The 22491-nt window shown below is 44.9% G+C and overlaps 1 protein-coding gene across 1 annotated transcript in view; it reads left to right on the top strand.

Moving 5' to 3' along the window:
• LOC130361089 (uncharacterized) overlaps positions 1 to 22491 on the top strand; it is an 85747-nt gene that overhangs the window by 61897 nt on the left and 1359 nt on the right. Inside the window, 6 exon segments of the mRNA XM_056563654.1 lie at positions 4531 to 5525; positions 13675 to 13839; positions 13919 to 14048; positions 14140 to 14237; positions 15215 to 15272; positions 16447 to 16512. Coding sequence (XP_056419629.1) covers positions 4531 to 5525; positions 13675 to 13839; positions 13919 to 14048; positions 14140 to 14237; positions 15215 to 15272; positions 16447 to 16512 — 1512 coding nt within the window.

The raw sequence follows: 22491 nt of genomic DNA, 5'->3' as shown, positions 1-22491 counted from the left end.
CTACAGGAAGGAAGGATGGCCCGGACCAACCTGACAGGTAGGGGGAGAGAAGCGGGCGGTGGCGGCCTATGGCACCGCAAAAGCCACGGCAGTGCATTGATTTAAAGCGCCCGCTTTAAATTAATGATCTGCAGCGGTGTCACGGGGGGATAAATAGCCGATAACTTATACCGGAATTTCGGTATAAGTTATCGGCTATCTGCCCTAACCTCCACCGATTATCGATATCGGCCCTAAAAAACGATATCGGTCGATCCCTAATCCGAACAATATGGTATATATCCCAATGTCAACAGAGGAAATAAAAAAAAGTAAATAAATAAAAGAAAAATCAATAAACGTACACAGAATATGAGCCGGAGCACTCCCCCGTTACCATCTACGCCTCCCCGCTTCCATCCGAAAAGAATATTGGAAGTTTACCTGAAAATGAAGAAATTGGGTGAGTGCTCTGGCTAATATTCTGTGTACGTTTAGTGATTTTACTTTTATTTACCGTATTAACTTTATTTATTTTTTTCTCTGTTGACATTGGGACATATACTATATTGTTCGGATAGAAACCCCTGTCGCTGTCTCTACAAAGAATAATTTTCAAAGAACTCATGAACACCGAGACAGCCCCATTCACCCTTACTCAGCAGGAGTGAGGTGGCACGGGTGCCGCCTCACGATCACGTGATTGATCGGTCGGAACCACCGACCAATCAAGGACCTGCTGGGTGGTGATCGGGATGGCGAACGGTGCGGAGATCGGCGCCGGCGGGGGTCTCCTACCTTGCCCTGGTCCTGTGGGGGTCACCTCAGGATCGGTGGTGGCGAAGGGAGCAGCAGGATCGGCGGAAGAATACAGCGGCGGCAGTCCCGGCGGCAGGATACAGCAGGAGGTGTGAGGCCTGTTCACCTCCTGCTGTTGCTTAGCAACAACTCTCAGCATGCAAAGCCAAAGGGCATGCTGGGGGTTGTAGTTATGCAACAGCTGGAGGCACATTTTTTCTATGAAAAAGGGCATCCAGCTGTTGAATAACTACAACTCCCAACATGCACAGACTACCAAAGGGTATGCGGGGAGTTGTAGCGGTGTGCCTCCAGCTGTTGCAAAACTACAACTCTCAGCATGCCCTTCGTCTGTCAATGCATGCTGATTGTTGCAGTTTTGCAACAGCTGGAGACACATGGGTTGTGAAACAGTTTGTAACCTATGTGCTTTGCAACCAGTGTGCCTCCAGCTGTTGCAAAAATACAACTCCCAGCATGCACTGAGAGACTGTACATGCTGGGAGTTCTAGTTTTGCAACAGCTGGAGGCACACTGGTTGCGGAACACTGAGTTAAGTAACAAACTCTGTGTTTCGCAACCAATGTGCCTCCAGCTGTTGCATAACCACAACTCCCAGCATGTATGGTCTGTCAGTGCATGCTGGGAGTTGTAGTTGTGTAACAGCTGCAGGTTTGCCTCCCCCCCCCCCCCCATGTGAATGTACAGGGTACATTCACACGGGCAGGTTTACAACGAGTTCTGCTGCGGCAAGTTTGACATGCGGCAAATTTTCTTCGGCATTGTTTCCAAAACAGAGCCTCCAGCTGTTGAAAAACAACAACTCACAGTATTGCCGGACACTGTCACAGTATTGCCACTGACTGTCCAGGCATGCTGGAGTTTTGCAACAGCTGGAGACACCCTGTTTGGGAAAAACTGCTGTGGGGTATTTTTGTGGTGGATTCAAATCCCCAATTTAGTCCTCAAATGCGCATGGCGCTCTCTCACTTCGGAGCCCTGTCGTATTTCAAGGAAACAGTTTAGGGTCACATATGGGGTATCTCCGTACTCGGGAGAAATTGTGTTACACATTTTGGGGGCTTTTTCTCCTTTTACACCTTATGAAAAGGTAAAGTTGGGGTCTACACCAGCCTGTTAGTGTAAAAAAAACAAAAACAAATGTTTACACTAACATGCTGGTGTTGCCCCATACTTTTAATTTTCACAAGCGAAAAAAGACCCCCAAAATTTGTAACGCAATTCCTCTTGAGTATGGAAATACTCAAATGTAATTTGAGGTCTAAATTGGTCATTTGCACAGGGGTGGCTGATTTTACAGCGGTTCTGACATAAACACAAAACAACAAATACCCACATGTGACCCCATTTTGGAAACTGCACCCCTCACGGAATGTAACAAGGGGTATAGTGAGCCTTAACACCCCACAGGTGTTTGACAAATTTTCGTTAAGGTTGGATGTGAAAATAAAAATAACATTCACTAAAATGCTGGTGGTACCCTACATTTTTCATTTTCACAAGGGAGAATAGGAAAAGAGCCCCCCAAAATTTGTAACCCCATTTCTTCTGAGTAAGAACATACCCCATGTGTGGATTTAAAGTGCTCTGCGGGCGAACTACAATGCTCAGAAGAGGGGGAGCGCCATTGGGCTTCTGGAGAGAGAATGTGTCCGAAATTGAAGGCCATGTGTGAAGCCCCCATAGTGCCAGAACAATGGACTCCCCCCCCCCCCCCCACATGTGACCCCATTTTGGAAACTACACCCCTCATGTAATGTAATAAGGGGTACAGTGAGCATTTACACCCCACAGGTGTCTGACAGATTTTTGGAACAGTGGTCCGTGAAAATGAAAAATTTAATTTTTCATTTGCACAGCCCACTGTTCCAAAGATCTGTCAAATGCCAGTGGGGTGTAAATGTGCACTGCACCCCTTATTAAATTCTGTGAGGGGTGTAGTTTCTAAAATGGGGTCACATGTGGGGGGTCTGGCACCACAGGGGGGCTTTGTGAACACACATGGCCTCCCACTTCTATTCCAACCAAATTCTCTCACAAAAAGCCCAATGGCGCTCCTCTTCTGAGCATTGTAGTTCGCCCGCAGAGCACTTTACATCCACATATGGGGTATTTCCATACTTAGAAGAAATGGGGTTACAAATTTTGGGAGGCTTTTTCTCCAATTACCCCTTGTAAAAATGAAAAATTTGGGGTAACACCAGCATTTTAGTGAAAAAAATAAAATTAATTTACACATCAGACTTTAACAAAAAGTTGTCAAACACCTGTGGGGTGTTAAGACTCACTGGACCCCTTGTTACGTTCCTTGGGAGGTGTAGTTTTCAAAATAGTATGCCATGTGGGGGGTTCTCTGCTGTTCTGGCACCATAGGGGCTTCCTAAATGGGACATGCCCCCCAAAAAACCATTTCAGAAAAACTCACTCTCCAAAATCCCATTGTTGCTCCTTCCCTTCTGAGCCTTGTAGTGCACCCACAGAGCACTTGACATCCACATATGCACATAAGAGGTATTTCCTTACTCAAGAGAAATTGGGTTATACATTTTGGGGGGCTTTTTCTCCTTTTGCCCCTTGTAAAATTTCAAAAATTGGGTCTACAAGAACATGCCAGTGTAAAAAATGAAGATTTAGAATTTTCTCCTTTACCTTGCTGCTATTCCTGTGAAACACCTAAAGGGTTAACACACTTTCTGAATGTCATTTTGAATACTTTGGGGGGTGCAGTTTTCATAATGGGGTCATTTATGGGGTATTTCTAATAAGAAGACCCCTCAAGTCCACTTCAAACCTCAACTGGTCCCTGAAAAATTCAGATTTTGAAAATTTTGTGGAAAATTACTGCTGATGTCTTCCAAAAGTAAAAACTTGTCAACTTTATGATGCAAATATAGAGTAGACATAATGTATATGTGAATCAATATATAATTTACTTGCAATATCCATTTTCCTTACAAGCAGAGAGCTTCAAAGTTAGAAAAATGCTAAATTTTCATGACATTTTGGGATTTTTCACCAAAAAAAGGATGCAAGTAAGGATGAAAATTTACCACTCTGTTAAAGTAGAATATGTCACCAAAAACATTCTCGGAATCAGAATAATCGGTAAAAGCATCAGAGTTATTAATGCATAAAGTGACAGTGGTCAGATGTGCAAAAAAGGGCTGAGTCCTTAAAGGGGTACTCCGCCCCTAGACATCTTATCCCCTATCCAAAGGATAGGGGATAAGATGTCAGATCGCGGGGGTCCCGCTGCTGGGGACCCCGGGGATCGCTGCTGCAGCACCCCGCTATCATTACTGCGCAGAGCGAGATCGTTCTGCACGTAATGACGGGCAATACAGGGGACGGAGCATCGTTATGTCACGGCCCGCCCCCGTCAATACAAGTCTATGGGAGGGGGGCGTGGCGGTCGTCACGCCCCCTGCCATAGACTTGCATTAAGGGGACGGGCCGTGATGTCACGAGGGGCGGAGCCATGACGTCACGCTGCTCCGGCCCCTGTATCGCCCGTCATTACGTGCAGAGCGATCTCGCTCTGCGCAGTAATGACAGCGGGGTGCTGGAGCGGCGATCCCCGGGGTCCCCAGCAGCGGGACCGCGGCGATCTGACATCTTATCCCCTATTCTTTGGATATCCCTTTAAGGTGAAAAAGGGCTCAGTCCTTAAGGCGTTAATGAAAATGTTAATAATTTTTTTGGGGAAAATAAGAAAACTTTTTTTTTTTCTAGGTGCAGACTTGATGAGCGCCTCCCATGGACATGTCCTTATATCTCCGTATGAAGGACACAATGACGATACCACACAAGCTAATTCAGTAACGCCTAATGGGTCTTTAGTCCCTCCCAGCGGCGATCTATCCACCGCTAATAACAAGAAATCTTCATCTAATTCATCACGGATCGGCAAACAAAAAACAGCGAAACATTGTAAAAAGAAATGTAATCTCCCTTTGCCCGAAGGACCGTTTATATGTTCACAATGTGGGAAATCTTTCCCCATTGAATTCAATCTTAAGCGACATCTGAAAACTCACACGGGGGAGAAGCCGTTCTCATGTGCACAATGTGGGAGATGTTTTAGCCGAGCGGCGGGTCTTGCCGAACACCAGAGAACTCACACGGGGGAGAAGCCATTTTCATGTCCCGTTTGTGGGAAGTTTATCAGTCACAAATCGGGTCTTAAAGAGCATCTAAGAACGCACACGGGGGAGAAGCCGTTCTCATGTTCAGACTGTGGGAAATCTTTTACCCATAAATCGGCGTTTGCCCGTCATATGAGAATCCACACGGGGGAGAAGCCGTTTTCCTGCTCGGAATGCGGGAAGAATTTTAACAAGAAGGCCTGTCTCATGGACCATCTGAGAAGCCACACGGGGGAGAAGCCGTTTTCGTGTTCGGACTGTGGAAAGTGTTTCAGCGTGAAATCCAACCTCATGAAGCATCTGAGAATTCACACGGGAGAGAAGCCCTATTCCTGCTCGGAATGCGGGAGTTGTTTCACCTATAAGTCGGCTTACGATTCCCACATGAGAACTCACACGAAGGAGAAGCCATACTCGTGTTCGGAATGCGGGAGATGTTTTAGCCAGACGTCGACTCTCGCTAAACATCAAATCACTCACTCGGGGGAGAAGCCGTTTTCGTGCTCTCAATGTGGGACGTGCTTCACCCAGAGGTCGAGTCTTGTGAAACACCAAAAAAGTCACTCCAGGGAGAAGACATATTAATGTTCAGAATGTAGGAAATGTGTAGGACCTGCTGACTAGAGATACCTAATATAAAAGTATTGGTCTAGTACAGTGGTCTCCAAACTGCGGACCTCCGGATGTTGCAAAACTACAACTCCCAGCATGCCCGGACAGCCAACGGCTGTCCGGGCATGCTGGGAGTTGTAGTTTGGAGGACTATGATAAGCTAGGCCATGAAGGTAGTTAAAGGGGTACTCCGGCCCTAAACATCTTATCCCCCTTTGTAACGACACGCCAAGCCCCCTTCATTTATGTCTATGGGAGGGGGCGTGACAGCTAGTACGTAGCCGTCACGCCTCCTCCCATAGACTTGAATGGAGGGGGCGTGGCTGCTGTAGTTCGCTCCTTGCACTGATGACCGGGTTGCCGTGCAGGAAATCACGGGGGTCCCAAGTGGTGAACCCCCACGATCAGACATCTTATCCCGTATCCTTCGGATAGGGGATTAGATGTTTACCGCCGGAGTACCCCTTTAAAGGGGTACTCCCGTGGAAACCTTTTTTTTTTTTTTTTTAAATCAACTGGTGCCAGAAAGATAAACAGATTTGTAAATCACTTCTATTAAAAAATATTAATCCTTCCAGTACTTTTTAGGGGCTGTATACTAAAAAGAGAAATCCAAAAAAGAAATGCATTTCCTCTGATGTCCTGACCACAGTGCTCTCTGCTGTCCATTTTAGGAACTGTCCAGAACAGGAGAAAATCCCCATAGCAAACATATGCTGCTCCGGACAGTTCCTAAAATGGACAGCAGAGGTCAGCAGAGAGCACTGTGGTCAGGACATCAGCATTTCTTTTTTGGATTTCTCTTTTTAGTATACAGCCCCTAAAAAGTACTGGAAGGATTAAGATTTTTTAATAGAAGTGATTCACAAATCTGTTTAACTTTCTGGCACCAGTTGATTTAATAAAAAAAAAAAAAAAGTTTTTCACTGGAGTACCCCTTTAAGCGTTTCTATATACCAAAGAAGATAATACATTGTATTCAGACCTTCAGATTACCCAGGAACGCTCTATTTTTGGTGTCGCCAAACTAGATGTGTTAAGCTGCGGGGTCCCTAATTTACCATAAAAATGCAGGGTTCCTCTTAATAAATAAACCATTTTAGTTTTGCAATAAATTCTTCCCCAATAGCTGGTTGACTGTCAATCCAATTCTACTCTAATTATCTAATAACCTTAAAGGGGTACTCCGGTGGAAAACATAAAAAATAAATAAATAAATAAACTGATGCCAGAAAGTTAAAGAGATTTGTAAATTACTTCTATTAAAAAATCTTAACCCTTCCTGTACTTATTAGCAGCAGAATGCTACAGAGGAAATTCTTTTATTTTTGAATTTCTTTTCTGTTTTTCCACAGTGCTCTCTGCTGACACCTCTGTCCGTGTCAGGAACTGTCCAGAGCAGGAGAAAATCCTCATAGCAAACCTATGCTACTCGGGACAGTTCCTGATACGGGCATCAGGTGTCAGCAGAGAGCACTGTGGACAAGACAAAAAAGAAATTCCAAAAGAAATGAATTTCCTCTGTAGTATACAGCTGCTAAAAAGTACTGGAAGGGTAAAGATTTTTTAATAGACGTCATTTACACATCTGTTTAATTTTCTGGCACCAGTTTATTTAAAAAAAAAAATATAATGTTTTCCACTGAAGTACCCCTTTAAAATGGGTATCCTACTACTATCAGGTCACGGCCACTTATGGGTCGCAACGTGACCCCATTCAATTACATTAGCCCGACACTGCACCATTACTGCGGTGCGACATGTAGGTAGTTAAGGAGATCAGGGTTGTGACCTCTGACCCTGCCGTGCGGCACATGCGCTTGCTTGAGGCCCGTGCTCTTGGTATGAGGATTTAGCACTTATGCCCGGATCTTTATATCAATGGCAGAGTAGGGAGGGGGATGAGGCGTGCCGACCCTCTGCACTTGAGCGGATAGCCGGCGCCCTCTTTGGACACTTCACAGACCAGGAAAAAAGCGATTTTATAAGTTTACACACTGACAGCTTCCCCAAAGGTAATATTCACTTTGTTGCCTAATCAGCTATAGGACACAGCAGTTTCATGTCTGAGAAGTGAGAGATTCCTTTTTAAGGGCTCGTTCCCACGGCCGTTGCGCTCCGGAAAATGGAGCTTCATCGGACAATCCATTGAAATAACTGATCCCATACAAGTCAATGGGATCCATCGGGACCGTCTGGGTCCGTTCAGTGCAAAAAAAAAAAAAAAACTGAATGGACCCAGAACAGGAGGGAGCCCAACGGCAGCTGAACTGAGCCAGAGTGTCCCTGTTACTTATACGAATTCAGAGACATGTGAAAAGTTTTGATTGGTCAGTGTCCCAGTGACCCCCACTAATCATTATAATAAGTCGGGAGAAGCAAATGGTAGTGCTCTTCGCTCCCCTGCTCTCATGGATCTCCCTCCTGCATCACAGGACGGCTCCATAGACTTATAATGGGGCCACAGGACTGAGATGGCTGAGAGCCAGGGAATGAAACGCGCTTCCGTCTAATTCTCCCGATACATTCTAGTGATCGGTCAGGGTCTCAGCACTGAGACCCAGACCAATCAAAACTTTTGATGTCTCTGTGACTTGTCAAACACTTTTTAGTAAATTGGTTTTTCACACTGATGCATTTACTTTGTGCCAATCTTGAGTTTAAATAAGAGGAGTTAAAGGGGTACTCCATTGCTAGACAAAGGATAGAGGATAAGATGTCTGAATGCTGGCCCCCCCATCCGAACCCCCCCCCCCCTCCCCCGTGATCTTCGTACAGACACCCGTCGTTATGAACACTATGTTCAGAATGCATGGTTTGGGGGGGGGGGGGCCGTGGTCGTGACTTCACACCACACCCCCTTGTGATGTCATGCCACGCCCCTCCATTCATGGGACATGAATGGGACAGAAATCAAGCCCCATTGACTTCAATGGGATTCCGCAGCCAAAATCCCCAAAAATATAAGACCAGACTTATATTGTTCCGGACCGGGGGAGATTTGGAATTTCTGCCTCATTTCTGCAATAATTCTGTGTGTAAATGACATTGCAGAATCCCATACAAGTTAAAGGGGAATTCCGGGCAAAAAACATTTTATCCCTTATCCAAAGGATAGGGGATAAGATGTCTGATCGCGGGGGCCCGCTGCTTAGACCCCCCGCGATCTCCCTGCAGCATCCGCATTCTACGTCACGCCACGACCCCTCCATTCATGTCTATGGGAGGGGGCGTGACGGCCGTCACGCCCCCTCCCATAGACATGAATGGAGGGGGCGTGGTGTGACTTCACGACTACAGCCACCCAAACCCAGAATGGGTGTCTGCACAGAGATCTTTGGGGGGTCCTAGCCGCCGGACCCCCGCGATCAGACATCTTATCCTTTGGATAGGAGATAAGATGTCTAGCAACAGAGTACCCCTTTATCTCCTCTTATTTAAACCCAAGATTGGCGCAAATTACCACTTTCGATTAAATTATGATAACCCGTATGTGTATCCTTTTACGTGACAAATTTGATTAGAGAATTATCCTATCTGGTTGTCGGAGGTTGCGGATCTACAGGCAATGTCAAAAATGGACGACATTGGAGCCTCGTGCATGGGTTTCCTCCCACACTCCAAAAACCATACCGATAGGTGAATTTAGATTGTGAGCCCCAAAGGGGACAGCGACCAATTTGAGTGATGACAATCTCTGTACTACACTGCAGAATAAGTTGGTGCTATACAAATAAATTATTATGTATAGACCCCTTTAGAGACATGCTTTACAGCTTTCCCCAAAATAGCCTAAAACGGACGTTATTCACTAGAGTGGGAATGTTTTCTGGGCATGCTGTGTGACCCGTGCAGAGGTCATTTTACGTGAAGAGGGGGAGGCTGAGCTGCTATTGTCCTATCTATATACTGGCGTCACCCTCCACTCCTGTCTGTGATAATAAGGAGGATGCTGCCGAAAAGTGATCTGAATAAAACGGGAAATCTCAGCCTAACATTAGGCTGAAAAGTGCAAGATTTTTAAAGGGGGACTCCGGTGGAATTTTTTTTTTATTTTTTTTTTTTTTTAAATCAACTGGTTCCAGAAAGTTAAACAGATTTGTAAATGACTTCTATTTAAAAAATCTTAATCCTTCCAGTACTTATTAGCTGCTGAATACTACAGAGGAAATTATTTTCTTTTTGGAACGCAGTGCTCTCTGCTGACATCACGACCACAGTGCTCTCTGCTGAGACCTCTGTCCATTTTAGGAACTGTCCAGAGCAGGAGAAAATCCCCATAGCAAACATATGCTTCTCTGGACAGTTCCTAAAATGGAAGGAGATGTCAGCAGAGAGCTCTGTGGTCATGATGTCAGCAGAGAGCTCTGTGCTCCAAAAAGAAAAGAATTTCCTCTGTAGTATTCAGCAGCTAATAAGTACTGGAAGGATTAAGATTTTTTAATAGAAGTCTTTTACAAATCTGTTTAACTTTCTGGCACCAGTTGATTTAAAAAAATAAAATAAAAAGTTTCCCACTGAAGTACCCCTTTAAGGACTATTTTATATTATAGATAGTAAAATGGAAATTTGTAAAAAAAAAAAATAAAAAACAAAAAAAAAAAAATTCTTATATATGTTTTAACATATAAACTTGATTTGAACAATAGGTCACTTTCTGATGACTTATTCCATATAAAGGGGTATTCCAAGCCCCCTCGTGATGTCACGCTACGCCCCTCCATTCATGTCTATGGGAGGGGGCGTGACGGCAGTCACGCCCCCTCCCATAGACATGAATGGAGGAGGCGTGGTGTGACATCACAAGGGGGTGTGGCCATGATGTCACGTCTTGGAGGCAGCGCTCTGCACAGAATGCCGGGGGCTGCACCGAGAGGTCAGGTTTTTTTTTTATTTGGAGTATTGTGTGAACTATGAACTGTTTGTAGTGTTTTTTTTTTTTTTTTAGAACAATAAAATCTGCAACTAAATTAAAACCAACACAAGGTGTTTTATATATTTTCTTGATGTCCAACCTTCTCAACCCCGGGGCTGGGATCCTGGTCCGATAATTCGGAGTCATCCTGTTATAAGAACAATGTTATCTTTGCTCCCGCTAATTCACAATCCAAAGGGTCTATTTCACGCGGCGGAATTCCCCCTCAAATTAGAACCCATAGACTTCAATGGGATTCTGCACTCCCATTCAACCTTCTAAAATTCCTTTTTTTTATTTAAATCAACTGGTGCCAGAAAGATTTGTAACAGATTTGTAAATCACTTCTATTAAAAAATCTTAATCCTTCCAGTACTTTGTAGGGGCTGTATACTAAAGAGAAATCCAAAAAAAAGAAATGCATTTCCTGTGATGTCATGACCACAGTGCTCTCTGCTGACCTCTGCTGTCCATTTTAGGAACTGGAGAAAATCCCCATAGCAAACATATGCTGCTCTGGACAGTTCCTAAAATGGACAGCAGAGGTCAGCAGAGAGCACTGTGGTCATGACATCAGAGGAAATGCATTTCTTTTTTTTGGATTTCTCTTTAGTATACAGCCCCTAAAAAGTATTGGAAGGATTAAGATTTTTTTTTATAGAAGTGATTTACAAATTTGTTACAAATCTTTCTGGCACCAGATGATTTAAAAAAAAAAAAAAAAAAAGTTTTACACGGGAGTACCCCTTTAACTCGCGATTCAGACGATGTCTCGTTTCATGGTTTTTTTACGTACATTTTCGAGCTCGCTTCATGTAGTGATCTTTTTATTATTATTATTATTTTTTTTTAAAGAAAAGTGAAGCGTAATAGCAAATAACAGACTTGTACGGCTATGTTCACACGCCAGAATTTCTGCATGGAATTCCGCATGAATTCATAGCCAGTACACTTCAGTGGGATTCCGCTTTCCCATTCACACAGCAGAATTTCTGCAGCAGAATTTCCTCAGCAGGAATTCCATTGAAGTGAATGGTCAATGAATTTCTGCATAGTTCACTGCAGAATTCCGTGCAGAAATTCAGCGGTGTGAACCTAGCCTAAGGGTACGTTCACACGAGCGGATCCCCAGTGCGTATTACGCTGCGGATCCGCCGCTGAAGGTCCTCTGTATGCTGCCTTTACAGGTGCCTGCTCGGATTGGCAATACGCCGCTATGAGCAGACACACTGCGATGTGCGATATACTCATCGCTGCGGCTCTCGGCTTAGCTCATAGAACAGGGGGAGCGGGCGCAATTTGTGCGAGTACACCGCGCATGCGCAGCGACTCGCACATCGCTTCAGCGTGTCTTGTAGCAGGCACCGTATACTATATACACACACAGCTCTGCACCATATACTTTATACACACACAGCTCTGCACCGTATACTTTATATACACACAGCTCTGCACCGTATACTTTATATATATATATATATACACAGCTCTGCATCGTATACTTTATATATACACACAGCTCTGCACCGTATACTTTATATATACACACAGCTCTGCACCGTATACTTTATATACACACAGCTCTGCACCGTATACTATATACACACATAGCTCTGCACCATATACTTTATACACACACAGCTCCGCACCGTATACTTTATATACACACAGCTCTGCACCGTATACTTTATATACACACAGCTCTGCACCGTATACTTTATATACACACAGCTCTGCACCGTATACTTTATATATATACATACAGCTCTGCACCGTATACTGTATACACACACAGCTCTGCACCGTATACTTTATATACACACAGCTCTGCACCGTATACTATATATACACACAGCTCTGCACCGTATACTATATATACACACAGCTCTGCACCATATACTTTATATATACACACAGCTCTGCACCGTATACTTTATATACACACAGCTCTGCACCGTATACTGTATACACACACAGCTCTGCACCGTATACTTTATATACACACAGCTCTGCACCGTATACTGTATACACACAGCTCTGCACCCTATACTGTATATATACTCTTTATACAGCTCTAGTACATAATCTAAGCTGTGAGCTGACGCTGTTATAGTGATGAGGAGACTCAGGGGGAGCAGACGATGTCTGAGGGGAATTATACTTTTTATTGTACTATATATTGTAGGGAGCTGTTATATTTCAGTGACTACAGGACCTTTGATGATGTCATGGTCATGTGATCAGTCACATGAGGGGAGGTGTTTAGCAGTTCCTGTCATGTGACCACACACACACTTAAGGTCCTTTTAGCCACCAATATTTACAGCATGTACACAATTCGTGTAACTGATCACATGACTGTAGCATCATCAAAGGTCCTGTAGACCCTGTGAGGTTACACCTGCAGACCAGTCACTGTTGAGGTATGTGTGACCCCGTGAGATGGGATTAACCCTTCAATGTGATGATCCTTAAGGTGGGTCGATGGTGGCGGTGATCGGGGTGAACCCTCTCCAGCTTTTCTCTCACACAGTTTGATAAATCTAGGCCAGTGTGTGCACATGTGTTCTTCCATATGTGATTCTGCTCAGTCCTTATTGTTTCCCTCAGGTCCAGGACTCTCACAGCTGAAGTTTTCCTATGAAGTACAATGGTCCTTATCATCAAGGACCGACCAAGGATGGACGATGCCAGAAACCACATGTCTGGGAGGATATTAGACCTCACCCTGGAGATAATCTACTGGATAACTGGAGAGGTGAGAGGTCACATGACGTCTTATCTCTATAATAAAACAGGGAAATGTCTGGAGAGGTGAGAGGTCACATGACGTCTTATCTCTATAATAAAACAGGGAAATGTCTGGAGAGGTGAGAGGTCACATGACGTCTTATCTCTATAATAAAACAGGGAAATGTCTGGAGAGGTGAGAGGTCACATGACGTCTTATCTCTATAATAAAACAGGGAAATGTCTGGAGAGGTGAGAGGTCACATGACGTCTTATCTCTATAATAAAACAGGGAAATGTCTGGAGAGGTGAGAGGTCACATGACGTCTTATCTCTATAATAAAACAGGGAAATGTCTGGAGAGGTGAGAGGTCACATGACGTCTTATCTCTATAATAAAACAGGGAAATGTCTGGAGAGGTGTCGGATTCTTAGTGTCTGTAGTGATCAGTGTCTCCCCATACACAGGATTACACAGTAGTGAAGAAGTCGTCTGGTGAGTGTGTGACCCCCCGTGTGTCAGAAGGGCGGGGCAGGAGCCAGAGCCCCACCCCCGAGGAGCCTCCACCTCATTCACTGATACATGAGCAGAAGATCCTAGAACTTACCTCCAGGATCACTGAGCTGCTGACTGGAGAGGTGAGCGCTGCTGGGAATGCTGGGACATTATACAATAAGGGAGGTGTCTGGAGGATGACGGGATCATTGTGTGTGTCAGGTTCCTATAAGGTGTCAGGATGTCGCTGTCTATTTCTCCATGGAGGAGTGGGAGTATTTAGAAGGACACAAGGATCTGTACGCAGACATAGTCATGATGGAGGATCAGCAGCCCCTCACATCACCACTGGGTAAGAGGAGACCTTCCCTGATTGGAGAGAAGAGATCATGTGATCATCACATATAGACAATGGATTCAGTCACTGTCTTTATTTCCTATAGATGGATCCAGTCAGAGAAATCCCCCAGAGAGATGTCCCCGTCCTCTATATTCCCAGGATTGTAAAGAGGAAGAGCAGAATGTCCCTGTGGATCATCAGGTAGATGAAGCGGAGATTTCTGTAAATCCTCTATAGATTGATGTCATGGAACTTTCTCCTAATCTTCTCCATCAGTGGAGTATACAGTATACACTCTATATCCTCTTCTCCAGCAGTGGAGTATACAGTATACGCTCTATATCCTCTTCTCCAGCAGTGGAGTATGCAGTATACAGTCTATATCCTCTTCTCCAGCAGTGGAGTATACAGTATACGCTCTATATCCTCTTCTCCAGCAGTGGAGTATACAGTATACGCTCTATATCCTCTTCTCCAGCAGTGGAGTATACAGTATACGCTCTATATCCTCTTCTCCAGCAGTGGAGTATACAGTATACGCTCTATATCCTCTTCTCCAGCAGTGGAGTATACAGTATACACTCTATATCCTCTTCTCCAGCAGTGGAGTATACAGTATACGCTCTATATCCTCTTCTCCAGCAGTGGAGTATACAGTATACGCTCTATATCCTCTTCTCCAGCAGTGGAGTATACAGTATACGCTCTATATCCTCTTCTCCAGCAGTGGAGTATACAGTATACGCTCTATATCCTCTTCTCCAGCAGTGGAGTATACAGTATACGCTCTATATCCTCTTCTCCAGCAGTGGAGTATACAGTATACGCTCTACATCCTCTTCTCCAGCAGTGGAGTATACAGTATACGCTCTATATCCTCTTCTCCAGCAGTGGAGTATACAGTCAACGCTCTATATCCTCTTGTTATTGGGGCCTGTGGACGCTTCTGGATACTAATGGTTTCATAAGATTGTGGTAATTTTTTTTACTTTCTAATACAGTGTTTCCCAACCAGTGTGCCTCCAGCTGTTGTAGAACTGCAACTCCCAGCATGCCCAGACAGCCAATGGCTGGAGGCACCCTGGTTGGAGCCTTCTAGGGGTTTTAACCTTTGCCTGAATATAAGATCAACTCGGATGTATTTTCCTTTTTTTTTCTTTATTGCGGGATCTTTGCAGGAAAGTGATGGCGAAACAACGAGAGGACCCCAAAACCCCAAATCGGTGTCAGTGAATGGTAAGAGCTTTTCTTAAATTTCGATTGACTGGAAATTTCCTTTTTCAGTAGGATAACCGATCGGAAGATCAAATAAATGTTTTCCTCGTGACGATTTTTGTTACTATTATTGTTAATCTATTTAGTGTCATAATCTTCTATCATATTCCTTGTACAATTTGATGCAACATGGGAAAGAAAGAACTATATACGGGAAAGGAAGAACTATATACGGGAAAGGAAGAACTATATACGGGAAAGAAAGAACTATATACGGGAAAGAAAGAACTATATACGGGAAAGGAAGAACTATATAGGGGAAAGGAAGAACTATATAGGGGAAAGGAAGAACTATATAGGGGAAAGGAAGAACTATATAGGGGAAAGGAAGAACTATATACGGGAAAGGAAGAACTATATACGGGAAAGGAAGAACTATATAGGGGAAAGGAAGAACTATATAGGGGAAAGGAAGAACTATATAGGGGAAAGAAAGAACTATATACGGGAAAGGAAGAACTATATACGGGAAAGGAAGAACTATATACGGGAAAGAAAGAACTATATACGGGAAAGGAAGAACTATATACGGGAAAGGAAGAACTATATACGGGAAAGGAAGAACTATATACGGGAAAGGAAGAACTATATACGGGAAAGGAAGAACTATATACGGGAAAGGAAGAACTATATACGGGAAAGGAAGAACTATATACGGGAAAGGAAGAACTATATAGGGGAAAGGAAGAACTATATAGGGGAAAGGAAGAACTATATAGGGGAAAGGAAGAACTATATAGGGGAAAGGAAGAACTATATAGGGGAAAGGAAGAACTATATAGGGGAAAGGAAGAACTATATAGGGGAAAGGAAGAACTATATAGGGGAAAGGAAGAACTATATAGGGGAAAGGAAGAACTATATAGGGGAAAGGAAGAACTATATACGGGAAAGGAAGAACTATATACGGGAAAGAAAGAACTATATACGGGAAAGAAAGAACTATATACGGGAAAGAAAGAACTATATAGGGGAAAGGAAGAACTATATAGGGGAAAGGAAGAACTATATAGGGGAAAGGAAGAACTATATACGGGCTCTGTCAGATACAAACGTCTTCTGTCTTGTAAATCTTGGCAAAACATTGACCTTTCTAATATTCTTCATAAAAAATGTTTATTTCCTTTTTTTTTAGAAGTCATGGATTATAAAATCATGGCTTTGTCCAAGCTGAAGCACAGACATAGACAAAGTCCTGTAGGTGAGGGTGGGCTGGCACTCCTCTGTGCTCTCTCTCCTATCTGATAGCACTCCTCTGTGCTCTCTCTCTCCTATCTGATAGCACTCCTCTGTGCTCTCTCTCTCCTATCTGATAGCACTCCTCTGTGCTCTCTCTCCTGTCTGATAGCACTCCTCTGTGTTCTCTCTCCTGTCTGATAGCACTCCTCTGTGCTCTCTCTCCTGTCTGATAGCACTCCTCTGTGCTCTCTCCTGTCTGATAGCACTCCTCTGTGTTCTCTCTCCTGTCTGATAGCACTCCTCTGTGTTCTCTCTCCTTTCTGATAGCACTCCTCTGTGTTCTCTCTCCTGTCTGATAGCACTCCTCTGTGCTCTCTCTCCTGTCTGATAGCACTCCTCTGTGCTCTCTCCTGTCTGATAGCACTCCTCTGTGCTCTCTCCTGTCTGATAGCACTCCTCTGTGCTCTCTCTCCTGTCTGATAGCACTCCTCTGTGTTCTCTCTCCTGTCTGATAGCGCTCCTCTGTGTTCTCTCTCCTGTCTGATAGCGCTCCTCTGTGCTCTCTCTCCTGTCTGATAGCACTCCTCTGTGCTCTCTCCTGTCTGATAGCACTCCTCTGTGTTCTCTCTCCTGTCTGATAGCACTCCTCTGTGCTCTCTCTCCTGTCTGATAGCACTCCTCTGTGCTCTCTCCTCTCTGATAGCACTCCTCTGTGTTCTCTCTCCTGTGTGATAGCACTCCTCTGTGTTCTCTCTCCTGTCTGATAGCACTCCTCTGTGTTCTCTCTCCTGTCTGATAGCACTCCTCTGTGCTCTCTCTCCTGTCTGATAGCACTACTCTGTGCTCTCTCTCCTGTCTGATAGCACTCCTCTGTGCTCTCTCTCCTGTCTGATAGCACGCCTCTGTGCTCTCTCTCCTGTCTGATAGCACTCATCTGTGCTCTCTCTCCTGTCTGATAGCGCTCCTCTGTGCTCTCTCTCCTGTCTGATAGCGCTCCTCTGTGCTCTCTCTCCTGTCTGATAGCACTCCTCTGTGCTCTCTCCTCTCTGATAGCACTCCTCTGTGTTCTCTCTCCTGTCTGATAGCACTCCTCTGTGCTCTCTCTCCTGTCTGATAGCACTCCTCTGTGCTCTCTCTCCTGTCTGATAGCACTCCTCTGTGCTCTCTCCTGTCTGATAGCACTCCTCTGTGCTCTCTCTCCTGTCTGATAGCACTCATCTGTGCTCTCTCTCCTGTCTGATAGCACTCCTCTGTGTTCTCTCTCCTGTCTGATAGCACTCCTCTGTGCTCTCTCTCCTGTCTGATAGCACTCCTCTGTGCTCTCTCCTCTCTGATAGCACTCCTCTGTGTTCTCTCTCCTGTCTGATAGCACTCCTCTGTGCTCTCTCTCCTGTCTGATAGCACTCCTCTGTGCTCTCTCCTCTCTGATAGCACTCCTCTGTGTTCTCTCTCCTGTCTGATAGCACTCCTCTGTGCTCTCTCTCCTGTCTGATAGCACTCCTCTGTGCTCTCTCCTCTCTGATAGCACTCCTCTGTGTTCTCTCTCCTGTGTGATAGCACTCCTCTGTGTTCTCTCTCCTGTCTGATAGCACTCCTCTGTGTTCTCTCTCCTGTCTGATAGCACTCCTCTGTGCTCTCTCCTGTCTGATAGCACTCCTCTGTGTTCTCTCTCCTGTCTGATAGCACTCCTCTGTGCTCTCTCTCTCCTGTCTGATAGCGCTCCTATGTGTTCTCTCTCCTGTCTGATAGCACTCCTCTGTGCTCTCTCCTGTCTGATAGCACTCCTCTGTGCTCTCTCTCCGTCTGATAGCACACCTCTTTGTTCTCTCTTTGTCTGATAGCGCTCCTCTGTGCTCTCTCCTGTCTGATAGCACTCCTCTGTGCTCTCTCTCCGTCTGATAGCACTCCTCTGTGCTCTCTCTCCATCTGATAGCACTCCTCTTTGTTCTCTCTTTGTCTGATAGCGTTCCTCTGTGCTCTCTCCTGTCTGATAGCGCTCCTCTGTGTTCTCTCTCCTGTCTCATAGCGCTCCTCTGTGCTCTCTCCTGTCTGATAGCGCTCCTCTGTGCTCTCTCCTGTCTGATAGCGCTCCTCTGTGCTCTCTCCTGTCTGATAGCGCTCCTCTGTGCTCTCTCTCTCTCCTGTCTGATAGGACTCCTCTGTGCTCTCTCCTGTCTGATAGCACTCCTCTGTGCTCTCTCTCCTGTCTGATAGCACTCCTCTGTGTTCTCTCTCCTGTCTGATAGTACTCCTCTGTGCTCTCTCTCCTGTCTGATAGCACTCCTGTGTTCTCTCTCCTGTCTGATAGCACTCCTCTGTGCTCTCTCTCCTGTCTGATAGCACTCCTCTGTGCTCTCTCTCTCCTGTCTGATAGCACTCCTCTGTGCTCTCTCTCCTGTCTGATAGCACTCCTCTGTGCTCTCTCTCCTGTCTGATAGCACTCCTCTGTGCTCTCTCTCCTGTCTGATAGCACTCCTCTGTGCTCTCTCTCCTGTCTGATAGCGCTCCTCTGTGTTCTCTCTCCTGTCTGATAGCGCTCCTCTGTGCTCTCTCTCCTGTCTGATAGCGCTCCTCTGTGCTCTCTCTCTACTGTCTGATAGCGCTCCTCTGTGCTCTCTCTCCTGTCTGATAGCACTCCTCTGTGCTCGCTCTCCTGTCTTATAGCCCTCCTCTGTGCACTCTCATGTCTGATAGCCCTCCTCTGTGCTCTCTCTTCTGTCTGATAGCACTCCTGTGTTCTCTCTCTTGTCTGATAGCACTCCTCTGTTCTCTCTCTTGTCTGATAGCACCCCTCAGTGTTCTCTCTCCTGTCTGATAGCACTCCTCTGTGTTCTCCCTCCTGTCTGATAGCACTCCTCTGTGCTTTCTCCTCTCTGATAGCACTCCTCTGTGCTCTCTCTCCTGTCTGATGGCACTCCTCTGTGTTCTCTCTCTTGTCTGATAGCACTCCTCAGTGTTCTCTCTCCTCTCTGATAGCATTCCTCAGTGTTCTCTCTCCTCTCTGATAGCATTCCTCAGTGTTCTCTCTCCTCTCTGATAGCACTCCTCTGTGTTCTCTCTCCTGCCTAATTCAGTGTGAACAGGGGTATGGGTGTGTATTAGCACAAGGGTGTGACGCAGTGCACCTGAGTTTCCACACTTCTCAGTATAACACAGCTCAGTAGAAATTGCACGCGTACAACAAAATTTGCGTTAAAACTTCACCACTTTACTTCCAGCGTATGTCTTCATACAAAAAACTTTAAATACGGGAACAGTGTATAAGAACACAACATAATCACCCAGTGCTCGTTCGCTAAGACAGGTTACAGCATAGGATCAACTTCTTCTGCTCCCACCGGAAAGCCGTGTTGGAGTGTCCATATTAGCTGTACACCTTGCTTGACTCTGAAGACAGCGTCTGGACGCTCATCCACAGGTGAGCTTGATTGGCAACGTTTCAGGATCTCTCCCTTCCTCAAGCCTGAAATGTCGCCAATCAAGCTCACCTGTGGATGAGCGTTCAGACACTGTCTTCAGAGTCAAGCAAGGTGTACAGCTTGTTATCAATATAAAAGACACCTGTCCACAACCTCAAAGAGTCACACTCCAAACTCCACTATGGCCAAGACCAAAAAGCTGTCAAGGACACCAGAAACAAAATTGTAGACCTGCACCAGGCTGGGAAGACTCAATCTGCAATAGGCAAGAAGCTTGGTGTGAAGAAATCAACTGTGGGAGCAATTATTAGAAAAAGGAAGACATACAAGACCACTGATAATCTCCCTCCATCTGGGGCTCCACGCAAGATCTCACCCCGTGGTGTCAAAATGATCATGAGAACAGGGACGCCAGGAACTCATGCAGTGCCAGAATTGTCCCCCTGCTTAAGCCAGTACATGTCCGGGCCCGTCTGAAGTTTGCTAGAGAACATTTGGATGGTCCAGAAGAGTATTGGGAGAATGTCATATGGTCAGATGAAACCAAAGTAGAACTTTTTGGTAAAAACACAACTCGTCGAGTTTGGAGGAGAAAGAATGCTGAGTTACATCCAAAGAACACCATACCTACTGTGAAGCATGAGGGAGGAAACATCATGCTTTGGGGCTGTTTTTCTGCTAAGGGACCAGGACGATTGATCCGTATAAAGGAAAGAATGAATGGGGCCATGTATCGTGAGATTTTGAGTGAAAACCTCCTTTCATCAGCAAGGGCATTGAAGATGAAACGTGGCTGGGTCTTTCAGCATGACAATGATCCCAAACACACCGCCCCGGGCAAAAAAGGAGTGGCCTTCTTAAGAAGCATTTCAAGGTCCTGGAGTGGCCTAGCCAGTCTCTAGATCTCAACCCCATAGAAAACCTTTGGAGGGAGTTGAAAGTCCGTGTTGCCCAGCGACAGCCCCAAAACATCACTGCTCTAGAGGAGATCTGCATGGAGGAATGGGCCAAAATAACAGCAACAGTGTGTGAAAACCTTGTAAAGACTTACGGAAAACGTTTGACTCCTGTCCTTGCCAACAAAGGGGATATAACAAAGTATTGAGATGAACTTTTGTTATTGACCAAATATTTATTTTACACCATAATTTGCAAAAAAAAATCAGTGTGATTTTATGGATTTTTATCCTCATTCTGTCTCTCATAGTCGAGGTTATAACCTATGATGAAAATAACAGCCTCTCATCTTTATAAGTGGGAGAACATGCACAATTGGTGACTGACAAAATACTTTTTTTTTTTTTTCCACTGTACTTATGCCCTGTCCTGTGGATAGGTGATAAGTTAATTTTTGCTGGAGTTCTCCTTTAAAGAGTACCTCTCATGATCTTGTCAAATGTCAGATTCACAGACTGGGAATTGGCGTTCCCCCGCAGGCATGACATTATCTGAAGCCATACAGGGGAGAACTTCCTCCCTCACTCTGCTACACACCGCCCAGAGCAGTTCAGTGTGAGATGCGTATGATTGGCTAAGGCTGCACCCCAAAACACCCCAACCCCCCCCCCCCCCCCCTCAGCATTTCCTGATTTTGGACTTCTACCAGGCCAGCAGGAGTCCAAAGTCTGTGCAAAAGATGGGGAGAAATGTGCTCTGGACAAGTAGGGAGACACCTAGTGGCAGCTTTTTTGAACACAAATAAAAGAGAGAGAACTTAATTTTTTTTAAACAAACTACATTAGAAAGGAGTGCAATAGCAAAAAATTAGTTTTAATGAGAGTGCCCATTTAAGTATTTATTGTGGTGCTGCTTGAAACTTCGCCCCTCTCCTACACCTCTTTCCGTCAACCAGTTTTCTCATTAGGAAGGGTGGGACCAGGGTTGGCATTAACACCTTTACTTTTAATTGAGGATTTTATTTCATATATTGTTGCATGAATCACATTTCCCACAAAGTTGCTGCTTCTTTTAACATTGGGACACATCAGACTGTATGGTCTGGATTAAAAACCTGTCGCTGCAAAGAACGAACTGAGGAATGTTATGATGATTTCTATATTAATACAGAAAATTCTCAAACTTTATTGAACATCATATAAAGACATATCACATGTAGAGCCGACGCATTTCAGTCAGTAACTGTTCTTAATCGTAGCTATAAAAAAAAAAAAAACAGAAATAGCTATTTTTTTGGCCATGAGTAAGGACAGACACTGTCAGAAATGCGTCGGCTCTACCAGTGATGTTTTTTTTACAAGGTGTTTAATGAAGCTTGAGAATTGTATGAATCTAAAGTAGTAGTAAAGTAGTTTTTTTTTTTTTGTATTCATATTCTACATATCCTCAGATCTAAGGGTGTCTTCACAGGCTCCTGATCTAAAGGAAGCAACAATGATTTTGGGGACAGTGCTTGACCTTCTTAAAGGGGTACTCCACTGCCCCAGCGTTCAGAACATTTTGTTCCAAACTATTGGGTGGGCAGCGAGGGGTCGTGACGTCGCGGCCACGCCCCACATGACCCCACGGCCCCTGCACAGAGATCGCAAGGGTCCCAGCAGAGTACCCCTTTAATGCTTTCTATA

Source organism: Hyla sarda, chromosome 3 (assembly GCF_029499605.1).
Source record: "Hyla sarda isolate aHylSar1 chromosome 3, aHylSar1.hap1, whole genome shotgun sequence".
Lineage (NCBI taxonomy): Eukaryota > Metazoa > Chordata > Amphibia > Anura > Hylidae > Hyla > Hyla sarda.
This window is presented reverse-complemented; position numbering and strand designations above follow the sequence as displayed.